Source organism: Grus americana, chromosome 18, assembly GCF_028858705.1.
Source record: "Grus americana isolate bGruAme1 chromosome 18, bGruAme1.mat, whole genome shotgun sequence".
In the NCBI taxonomy this organism is placed as follows: Eukaryota; Metazoa; Chordata; class Aves; order Gruiformes; family Gruidae; genus Grus; species Grus americana.
This window is the reverse complement of record NC_072869.1, coordinates 771,705-782,809: the sequence shown is the minus strand read 5'-3', so window position 1 is coordinate 782,809 and position 11,105 is coordinate 771,705. Positions and strand designations below refer to the sequence as shown.

Genomic DNA, 11,105 nt, shown 5'->3' with positions numbered 1-11,105 from the left:
ACCCACCACCCCCCTGGGCGGCGCGGGTCGCGCACCTGCCCCGCGGGCTCTGCCGCCCCCCGCCGGCCACGGGGCCCGTGGGGGCCGTGCTGAGTCACGCGTGGGGCGGGGGCCGGGCTGCCCGCGCCCCCCCCCCCCCCGCCGCTCCTGCCCGGCCCCCGCCCGCCCCCTCCCCGCCTCGCTCCCCGGCAGGTCTGCGCCAATCCCCCGGCCCCGCCGTTGACGGGCAGCCGGGCCCGGGAGGCGCCGCCTCCCTGACGTCTCGCTCCGGGATTTGCACGGGTTGCGGTGCCGCGGCGGCCGGGGCTCAGTGTCTGTCGGGTCGGCGGCGGGAGCTGCCGGAGCCCAGCTCGGCTGCAGCGGCGGCCGCGGACGCCCGGCCCGGCCCGGCCCCTCCGGGCTGCAGCATGGAGCTGCCGGCGGTGGGGGAGCACGTCTTCGCGGTGGAGAGCATCGAGAAGAAGCGGATCCGAAAGGTGAGGAGGGCGGGGGCGGCGGGGGCGGCGGGGGGCGGCCGGCCGGGCGGCGGGTCCAGCTGACGCCGTGTCTTTGCCTCCCGCGCTCCGCAGGGCAGAGTCGAGTACCTGGTGAAATGGAGGGGATGGTCGCCCAAGTGAGTACCGAGCGGGGACGGGGATGGGGCAGGGGCGGCCCGGCCCGGCGGCGGGGCTCCGCCGTGCTCGGCGCCCCGGGAAGGGCCCCGGCCAGGGCGGCGGGCGGCGAGAAGCGGCCTCGGGGCCCGGCGGCGGCGGCGGCGGGAGCCGAGCGAGGCGGGCAGGCGGCGGCTGATGTGCACCAGAAAATGGCTCCTTCCCCCTTTCCCTCCTCGGGAGCCGGGCTCCATATTGCAGAACCGAGCGGGGGGGAGGGAGGCGGGGGGGGGGGGGGGAAATAACCGCAAAAATAACCCGCGCCGCCCCGCAGCCCGCGGCGGGCGGGCGGCCCCCGAGAGCCGCCCGCGGAGGCGGAGGCACCGGCCGCGGAGCGAGGGCGGCCGCTGCGGGCTGCGGAGTATTTGGGGTTTGCATGACAGTGCCGGCGGGGGGGCGCGGGGGAGGGGGTCCGCGCCGCTGTTCCGGACTCGGCGGCCCGGTCCCTCCTCCTCGCCGCGGCCGCTTTCCTGGGTCCGGGAAAGGGGATTTGGAAAATTTCATCATGACATGCCTAGAATTCCTCCGGAATAATAACTGCGCTAAATAAACAGTCCCGTCCCCCTGCCCCCCCCCCGCCCATCCCCCTCCCCCGGGACCCCAGCCCCGGGACACCCGTTCCCAGGCAGGCCCGGTGCTCCGGACCGGCAGCGGGGCGCCCCTGCCCGGGACCCCGGCCCCCTCCCGGTGGGGCCCCGCGGCTGACGGCCGCTCTCCTCCCCTCTCGCAAGATATAACACGTGGGAGCCGGAGGAGAACATCCTGGACCCCCGGCTGCTCATCGCCTTCCAGAACAGGTGAGTGGCCGGGGGGGGGCCGGGAGGGGCGGCGGGTCCCCGCGCCCGCTTCGGCAATTGCAGATGCGTCACGGAGCCGGGGGCCGCGGCGGGGGCGGGCGCGGGGGGGGCCCGGGCCCTGGCTCTGGCTCGGGGGCGCGGCCCCGGCGGGGCGGGCGGCGCGGGGCTGCCGGGCGACGCCTCCGGTTCAAGGTCCCCCGCGCCGCGCTCCCCCCACGCCGCGCCTTGCGCTCCTGCCTGCCCGGGGATTTGATGCCTGCGAGTGGAGGAGGCGGCGCTGCTGCTGCTGCTGCGCTTGGACGGGCTTTTTCCTTTTTTTTTTTTTCTGCCTTTTTTTTTTTTTTTTTTCTTTCCGTGCATTTATTTCCTGTAGTATTTTGGCGCAAACTGTAAACTTCAGCCCCTCGCTGCAGCATGGGGAGGCGGGAGCGGGGAAGTTGACTTGCTGGGAGCCCGCCGCCTCAGCGGGTCGGCCGTGCCCCCATCGCACCACCTCCTGTGGGACCCCTGGCCCGCAGCTCTGCACCTGCGGGGCCCCGGCTGCTCTCCCGCCCCCAGCTCCCTGCACCCACGTCGGGTCATTGGGCACCGCAGGAGCTGCCGTGCATGGGGTGCGGGGAGGGGTGCACCGCAGGGGGTCCACGTGCTGCCTCTCGGGCCTCGCCGTGACTCAGTGTTCCCACAGGGAGCGGCAGGAGCAGCTGATGGGATACCGCAAGCGGGGGCCCAAGCCAAAGCCGCTGGTCGTGCAGGTAAATGCGTGGTGGAGCCCAGCCCCGCACCTCCCGGGCAGCCTGTTTGCAGCATGGCCCCATCCCCAGGGAGATGCTTTCAGCAGGTTTCATCATGCTGAGGAGCCATGCGTGCAGCCCGGGCGCTTCGCAATGCCCTGGGGACCCCCAAGCCCCAGCACTGAGCTCATCGGGCGGTCCCAGCCCCCTTCCCCTCCAGGCTGCAGGGCAGACCTGCGGCACCCGCAGCCGGGCGGCATTAGCAGGCTGCTCGCAAGCTCGGCAGCAGCGTTCCTGCTTGGCCCCTGTTCCCAGACAGCTGATTGAAGGGTGCTTTTCTTCTTTTCATTGCTTCATTAATCTGGAGCAATGCACAGCCTGTAAGTTGGAGTGGGTTGGGGCCGCCTGCTCGAGAACACGGCGCCCCATGATGCAGTGTCCCGTAACGAGAGCCGCTGGAGGCGCGGGGGTTTCACCGGTGCCTTCAGCACCTGCCGGAACACCGGCATCTCGTTCTCTGGCCCTGGCTGACCGTGGCCCCTGGCTTTGTGTTGCAGCTTCCCTCCTTTGCCCGCCGCTCGAACATCCTCACGGGGCTGCAGGACCCTGCTGTGGACAACAGGCCGAAGCTGGATCTGGGCTCCTCCGGGAAGAGCCAGCAGCACCAGTATGAACTCAACAGCAAGAAGCATCACCAGTACCAGCCCAACGGCAAGGAGAGCGGCATGAAGCACCAGTCCCACAGCAAAGGGAAGTATTACTACCAGCTGAACAGCAAGAAGCACCACCACTACCAGCCGGACCCCAAGATGTACGAGCCCCATTACCAGCCCAGCAGCAAGGAGCCGCAGAGCCAGGCCTGCTTGGACAGTAACAAGAGCCCCCTGGTTGCCCACCCAGACAAGTGGGCTCATGGCCCGGCCAAAAACCTGCTCGGCCCGGTCAAGAACCTGGCTGCAGAGAGCAAGAACGGGGCCGAGAAGAACCTGTCCAGTGGTACCGGGCCTCCCCCCAGGGACCGGGTGACCAGCAACGGCCTCGGGGGCAAAATGAAGATCGTCAAGAACAAAAACAAGAACGGGCGCATTGTGATTGTCATGAGCAAGTACATGGAGAACGGGATGCAGGCGGTGAAGATCAAGTCCGGGGAGCCACCCCGGAAGCGAGCTGCAGAGGAGAGGACTCCTAAGAAGGGTGGGGAGGAGAAGCTGGAGGCTTGGAGGAAGCCGGGGGAGGAGAGGGTGGTGGGCAGCAACGCCCTGAGCAAAGCAGAGGGCGAGGGCCGGCAGCCCCCCACGGAGCTCGAGGAAAGTCCCCAAAAGACTCCCCTGGCCAAGGAGCTGCCCCTTCCTCCGGTGGAGCAGCCCCTGCAGCTCACCACCAAGCCAGACCTCGTGCCCTGGTCCCTGAGTCCCGTCTGCGAGCACAGCCCTTCCTCCATGGGACTGAACCTCTCCAGCCCCGGCTCGCGGAAGCGCTGCCTGTCGGAGCCGCACACGGAGCGGGAGCCGGGCAAGAAGCGCCTGACCTCCCGGAGCATCAGTGCCCCCACCTGCCTCAGCCCCCCGGCCCCCGAGCGGCCGGAGCTGCCCGCCCCCGCCCAGCCGGAGGTCATCCTGCTGGATTCGGACCTGGATGAGCCCATAGACTTGCGCTGCGTGAAACCGCGGGCGGAGGGCGAGCTGGCCCTGGCGCAGGTGAAGCCAGAGGTGCCGCCAGCGCCAGCCGAGAAACCGGCCCCGGAGCCTCCGCAGCCCCGGGAGGCCACAGAGGAGGAGGAGGAGGAGGCCGAGTCCCTGCAGGAATTCAAGCCCTTCTTTGGGAATATAATTATCACAGACGTGACCGCAAACTGCCTGACCGTGACCTTCAAGGAGTACGTGACGGTGTGAGGTGGGACGGCGGCTGCTCCCCGTGGGAGCTGCCTGCCCGTCCCAGGGCCGCCGGCCCCACAGCCTCCCTCTAAGGTACTGGTGCCCCTTCCCCAGAGCCCGCGTGCCCCCTGCCCACGCTGCGGTGGCCGAGCCTGCCGTCTCCGCCGAGGGGACGCCGGGGCAGGGCCGGGCACGGCGGCCGTCCCTGCCATGCGGGGTGTCCTCGCCGCTGCTCCGGCCCCGTGGTCGGGGGCTGCCCCGGGACTTGCGGGCGCCAGGACAGGCAAAGACGGGGCCCGCCAGTTACTCAGAGTTATAGTATTATATTTTAACAGTGCTAACTTGTCGAGTGATTCTTGCTCCCGTTTGTACGTGGTGTTATTGAAATGTATTGTTTGAGCTGAAAGCTGGTCGCTCTCCGGCCACGCTAATATATTTATTTGTAGGTATTTATATAATGAAATATAAAGCCTAGATTTATGGAGTCCCTAGATCACCTTATAAACTATATCAAACGACTATTTTCTGTTCTCCTTTTTAACCATTCAACATTTGTTAGTCTCGTCCCCTTGCCCTCCTTACGACCCGCAGGACCATCCCCGGTATATATTTTTTGATACTGTACACATGTGGTGTTTCTATGTGCAAAAAAAAAAAAAAAATCGTTATCTAAAGCTAAACAAGCTATTATAGAAATTGCTGCTATTAGAAATGTCTAAACTATAAGCTTCCAATTATTAATTGCTTGAATGTAAATATTAAATGGAGATGTTGAAAGTGCATTTGATGTTCTGCAGCTAGTGTAGATCGGATTGCAAAGCCCGGCTGCTGGGAGTGGAGCGTGAGCTGCCAGCGGCGCTTCCTGGTCTGAGGGCTGTGTCACGGGGGAAGAAATGTATCATGCAATCATTGCGAAGGACTATAAACCTTTACAAAAACTACCGGGATTTGGAGTGCGTTTGTTACTGCATACGGACGGCGCAGAAAGCGTCCCTGTGCGGGCAGGCTGCGGCCGGGGTGCCGCGGAGCGGGGACCTGCAGGTTAAAATCGGCTCCGAGATGCAGCGTATCGAATATCGTTCTGACTTTTCCCCAAACGCGCGGACGAGAGCGTGCTGCCCGCGGTGCGGAAGGGCACCCCGTTTCCTCCTCGTGCCGTCCAGGCGGGCAGCAAGGCCACAGGAGCCGGTGGTTCGGTGTTTCCCGGCGGTGCCGAAGCGGGGCTGGGCTTTGCCAGAGCAAAACGGGCCGTGTGACGTTTGCAGTGGGAAACCTGGAAGGGTTCTGGGAATGCTGGCCGGGAAGGTGGCTGCGACAGATGGGTGATGGCTAGTTCTCAGCCTGACACTGCCACCCCAGCGCCGTTATCCCCAGCATTGGGGACGGTTGCAATTAGAGGACTTGAACTTCTCCAGAGAGGAAGATAGTCCAAATTCCTCAAAAAAGCCTGCAGACGTCTCTGAACCAGATTAATAATTGCTGGAGTCCACTGAAAATACAGTGCAGGGCTAATTCCTTACAAAGTGACTCACACGAAGGCGGCAACCTAGCAGCATGCCTGCGGAGCCCATCTGCCCGCGGCTGAGATACAGCGCTCGGTCCCTGCTCCCCCGGGAATCCTTACAGCATTCCCAGGCAGAGTCGAGTGCTCGTACAGAATCTGCCTTCTGAATCTCGTGCTTGCCAAACTGGCTCAGTTGCCAGCCTCTCTTGTCTTGGGCTTTTCTTGAAGTTGGTTTCTCTTCCAGAAAAGATCTTAGTTGAAATACTGTCGTTGATGGTACATTAATGCGTATGGACAAGAGCCTCAAGCTTGCGAGAAGCAGAATTAATTGGTTTGGGGAAGGCGGGCTCCAGCTGTACTGGAGCTACCTGCTGACATGGGTGAGTTGTCCCCGCTGATTGACTCAACCTCCCCTGGAGCACCCAAGGGCTGGGGAGCACCCAAGGGCTCAGCCCCTGGGTCCTGCTCTGGCACGGCCTGTGTCTGTCCGGGCGGTGCAGCTCCCAAAGCAGAAACAACCCCCTGCGTCTCGTGCTGCCCGCTCCCGGGGCAGCCTAGGCTTCCCAGGCTTCATTTCATTTAAATTTAAAAAAGTCAGCTTGGCAACTCTTCCTTTTTAAATCCTGAGGATTATGTGGTATCCGCAGAAAGGTGGGGCAGCGTCCAGCCAGGTGTCATCTGCTGGGGCTTGTTCGCAGTGGGAACCACTGCGTGAGCTGTGTCAGCCCAAGTGTTGCCTACAGATGTTCTTGTGCCAGAGCCAGAGTGCTTTTCCAAGGCAGGTTGGGTTAAATCGGAGGAAAAGCAACTGTTCAGTGCGTGGATGCCGTTTTCTCAGCTGGGACAGCCTTGGAGGCTCGTGTCCAAGTGGAACGATCGAACTACTGCGGACGCCGTTGTTGCAGACATTGGGTTTGGTGTGGTGTAGCTCAGGTCTGCTGCTCAGCGCGCTCGTGCGGCGATGGGAACGGGTTCTGGGAGCTTACGCCAGAAAGCTGGCTCCGTCCCAGCTATTTGGTTAAACTCTCGGTGTGGACGGGGTCAATGCTGACAGGTTGGTTCATCTCTTGTTGCAGTTAATGCTCCAGAGTCAGTGGAAACTTGTGCAATATGTTTAGTGCCTGTGCTTCTCACCTGCCTGCATGGGGACCCCAAAATCTGATAGCGTGCGCACGGAGGGCAAGTGGAAATAGGTGAACTGTGATTAAAATCAACATTTTGCTTGTTAGCTGTGCTGAATCTTAAGAGGGATTTAATCAACTCTACGTGTCACCGGGGCTGTGTGAGTGACGGGCAGAGGCAGCGGCGGCCAAGGGTGCTGGAGAGCAGGTGTGGGGGGCCCGTGCACCCCAGCCCGGGCGGGGGCATGCCCAGGGCTGGTTTGGTGGGCAGCGTTTCCCTGCCGTTCCAGGCTTAGCTGGCAAAGCAGACAATCAGAAATGATGCATTTCCCTTGATTAATTAAGCTAATGGTTATCTGAAAACAAAAATGGCATGGAAGAGGAGACGCATGCTCAGAATGCAAAATGTGATTTATGAAAGGGGAAGTGCCGCTCGACAGACAGCGGCAGGAGCCAGTCCAGGAGCGGGGCTGGGCAGGCTGGGGCAGGGTGTCTGCAAAAGGAGAACTTTTCCTTCAGCCAGACAAAGGTAGATGAAACCAAAGAGGTTTCTCACAAATAGCAGGATGTGCCTTTTAAACGCAGGCTTGCAGGCTCCCGGCCAAAGCCCGAGCATCGCTGCTGCTGTCGTGAGCTGGGTCAGCAGCTTCCTTCCCTGGTCTGTAGGTGTGTGAGACTCTTGGCAATTAATAACTGTTTGCAGGTTTACAGTGAGTTTAGCTCATTAACATTTTTAAAAATGGATTGTATCGTGTGGCCCATTTTTAAGGAAACACTGTTCCTCTGAGTGTGTGCTTTCTGAGCTTCCTTTCCCTATGCCCACCGCCGCTCCATGAGCCGTAGAAGCACCTAAAATATTGTCTCTGCTGCCAGTAGCCGTGGTTTGTTTGAGGCACCATTTCCCGGAAACCACATAGCCAGATATTTCTTAGTTTAATAGTTTGATCATGTTTATCACAACTCCAGCAGCTTCCTGTGCAGTGAAAGGTGTGATAAGTAGTTACTGGTTTAAAAGATACACCTCCCCTTGCTTTGTGCCAATTGGCTGGGAAAGATGAAGTGTTTAGGATATGAATTGCTTATTCATACCGCTCGCTTTCCATATTAAGTGCATCAAACCTAAATGCCTGTTACCAAGCAAATTAATGTGAAGTCCGCTATGACTTCCAATGGTTATCAGAGTGATCCAGGACGAGATGGAGCGTCACCACGCTCCATTAGGAAGGCTGGTGTGCGCTACATTTAATGTATTTCCCAGGAATGCGTTAACCTCTGCTTGGTTTGGATTTATTCCAGACAAACATTTGCTGATTTAAAAGGAGAATTTGTGTTCGTATTTTAGCTCTTCTGAAAGGGCCTGATGCATCCATCTATACGTGGCCGTACTGAGAGGAGGGACTGCACATTTGAGCTGGAAAGCTGCTCTCGGGTTCTCCCCTCCCCGGCTGTGGTGGTACCAGTGTCTGCACCAGTACTGGGTCTGAATCCGGGCGCTGGCCCTCCCTCGCTGAGCTGCATCAGCAGCGATTGCCGTGGCCCTGAGAGGCTTCAGCAGGCGTTGGTGTGGTCCCCGCTCCATGAGCCGTGATGGAAACTCCGTCCCCGGGCGATGGCCACGGGGCAGCCGTCAGGGTGAGCCCCGTGGTGTTGTGGAAGAGGTTGTATCTCTGGGGTGAGGATGCTGTGAAGGAGAAGGATGTTAAATAAACACACGAAACGGAGCTGACGTCTTTTAATTGGAATAAGAAACAGCCTCAGGGGGGATGGGGAGACTTTCAGCTCCAGACTGGGAATGGGAGAGGAGCTCCTCCCTGGAGAAGGGCGAAAGGTGTCAGTGGCCGTATGCAGTGGGGAAGAGAAGGATTTCCCAGGTATTTGGGAAAGCACTCTGTGCTTTTGCTCATACGCGGGTGGGGGCAGCTCCTCCAGGCAGTCATTGCATGCATTTTGTGGGGTTTTTCCTTTATTTTTCCCATTCTTCTCTCGTTTCGCTATGCGATGTCGGAGCTGACTGTGTGACTTTGCTGAATGTGGTGGCCTCAGCATCTCTCCCCCGCTGGAGAAGCCAGCAACAAGGTAAAGCATTCATGGTCACGTTGGGGGGTGGGGGGGAAGCCCACTGTTCAGGCTGCATTTTTCCAGGCTGGTCCCCTTGAGCACGGCGGGGGCTGTACAGCTCGGCCGTGAGCACGTTGGCTGCTGTAAACCATTTTAACTAAAACCGTACCAAATGGGACTGGTCCAGCAGCAGAGGCCTGCCACTGAGGTTTTTTGCTGGCTTTTTGGTGGGGCTGATGTCCCTCTGTCTGGGAGAGTGGCTGTGGGAGGGCAAGACCAGGGTGCAGCCCCCCTGAACCGGGGCAGCTGGGCGAGGGGGACAGCGAGGGGGCTTCCCCCAGTTCTGCCCTGGTCCCCGAGCCCCTTCGCCTCCCCCATCCTGCGGGGCTGCCTCCGGTTTGAACAGTCGAAAATGCCTGGCAGTAGGAAATCCTCAGTCTCCTCCACAGATAAGATCATTTGGATTCAGCCCAGATTCATGCGAGATCTGTGTTGGGAGGAGACGACCGCAAGGACGCTGCTCTGTTTACATTTGCACCAGAAGAGGAAAAAGGCTGCACGGTGCCGGGCACAGCCCGGACCATCTCCAGGAGCTCCCAGGGCCTCGGCGAGTGGCTCCAGAGGATCCCCTGCATGCAAGAAAGCTCCTGCCTGCACCCAAGCTGGGGAGAATTCCGTTAAAGGCAAAACGAAGCAGCTCACGCGTTCGCGAGGCAGCTGCCACCAGCGATATCTGACCCAAACGCGGCTCTGCAGCACAGCCCGGCCTTGCGCAGCGTCAGTGCGGCGAGGAAGATGTTGGATGGAGGAGATAGGGCTCCTGGGCCCCCCTCGCTGCGCTCCCAGGGAGTGACAGTGGTGGGGGACGGGGTTGGGTGACGGAGAGGGGCCATGGTGGCTGCGGCTGGGTGCTGTGCAGCAGCAGGGGGGCAGGAAGGAGAGAGGGTGAAGGGGTATTACTGCATGACAGACCTTTGGGTGCAAATGGGAGAGAAACGAGGGTCTCTGTAATGATGAAAGTTTGGGGCTGGCGGGGGCTGAGGCGGCTGGGGTCTCCTCCCCTCGGGCTGGGACCTGCCAGGACTCCTGTCACAGGGCGAGAGCCCCGGCTCACCCGGGAGCAATTTGCCGGCACCTACTGAAGTCGTTTCTCAGAGGGAGCCGTCAGTTCAGCTGACACCTTGATGTAGTTTAAAGCAAACTGCAAACATGAAGATTTATTTTTATCGAACGAGCAGGCATATAAAACACGCTGTGCAATGCAGCGCAGCCTGGCAGGAAGCACCCTGAATCCCAGGAGTGGTGACTTTGGCACGCCGGGCTGTGTGCCGTCCCTGGCCGACCCCGCTGATGGCAGGCCCGTGGGGTTTAAGGGTGGGGGAAAGAAGAAAACTTAATAACCAACTGCCAAAACCTCCAGGATCTCCGTCAGACACCAGGACCCTGTTGCGAGGGCCGGCACTGGCGCCAGCTGGGACAGCAGATCCTGACTCAGCCGAGCCACTGAGGTAGAGCTCCGCCAGTGTTACTGGTGCACTGTCCCGGGGAGGTACTGGGAAGGGGGTACGGCCACACTCCCGTTTTCCAGAGGGTTTATATGTTGCCATGGCCTGAGTGCAGATGCCGCTTCTGTGGTATAGGCGTGCTTCAGTCAGAAGTGCTAGTTGGAGGTGAGAAAGGGAATAACCTAAACCTTTAGGAGGTGTTGCTGTTGTGCTGTAGGAGCCAGGGCAGAAAAGTGCTACAGATACAGAAAATAAGTTAAACAGGCTTAGATGTTATTATAAAACACATTAACAGGCAGCCTGAATGGAGGGTCTGAGCTGATGGAAGCTTTAACAAATATGTATTTAACATTGGATATAAAGACTGCGCTGAGCAGAAATTCTTGTTGTGCCAATGTAAAGCCACGTCTCCTGGTCTCCCGGGAAGCCACTGGATGCTCCATCCTCATCTGCAGAGGGGACGAGGCCGGGATGCACGACACAAGGAAGGGTGGTGTTTGGTAACAGCCGTGAAAGGAGCCACAGCCTAGGTCTTCCAGGGGGAGCAGCCGCCCCCACCCGGGGTTTTGCCCAGGGAAGGGCCCTGGCCCACTCGGGTTTGCCCCTTTCCCCTCTCGCTGACGTGCAGCGTGGGGACTGGGTTTCTTTTGTTTATGAAGCACAAGGGTGACTCAAACTTCAAAAGCTACCTCTCGGCTGAAGCTAAAGATGGAAAATTGACCACGAGCTGCTCTGAGAGCTGTGAGCAGCAGAGGCCGGGGTGGAAATTCAGACTCAACATTTCCCTCCTGCCCGGTGCCGGCGGCAGCCGGGCGAGCGTGCCGGGCGAGCACCAGCTCGGGGATGCCCAGGTGGGACCAGGCTG

General features: G+C 60.2%; 1 protein-coding gene across 1 annotated transcript; it reads left to right on the top strand.

The window, feature by feature from the left end:
- The first annotated feature begins 239 nt into the window (after positions 1–239).
- On the top strand, positions 240–4,991 carry CBX4 (chromobox 4). Its single transcript, XM_054846972.1, has 5 exons — positions 240–476; positions 570–613; positions 1,382–1,447; positions 2,133–2,199; positions 2,736–4,991. Exons 1-5 carry the CDS (start codon positions 408–410, stop codon positions 4,068–4,070), a joined length of 1,581 nt encoding a protein of 526 aa, XP_054702947.1. The 5' UTR covers positions 240–407; the 3' UTR covers positions 4,071–4,991.
- Positions 4,992–11,105: the final 6,114 nt, after the last annotated feature.

What these genes read in the sequence shown, in the direction of transcription:
- CBX4 (XM_054846972.1), top strand. Translation starts at nt 408, where the DNA reads ATGGAGCTGCCGGCGGTGGGGGAGCACGTCTTCGCGGTGGAGAGCATC. An exon ending in TGGAGGGGATGGTCGCCCAA is followed by an intron (nt 614 to 1,381) that starts GTGAGTACCGAG and finishes CCCTCTCGCAAG; the next exon opens with ATATAACACGTGGGAGCCGG. An exon ending in CTCATCGCCTTCCAGAACAG is followed by an intron (nt 1,448 to 2,132) that starts GTGAGTGGCCGG and finishes GTGTTCCCACAG; the next exon opens with GGAGCGGCAGGAGCAGCTGA.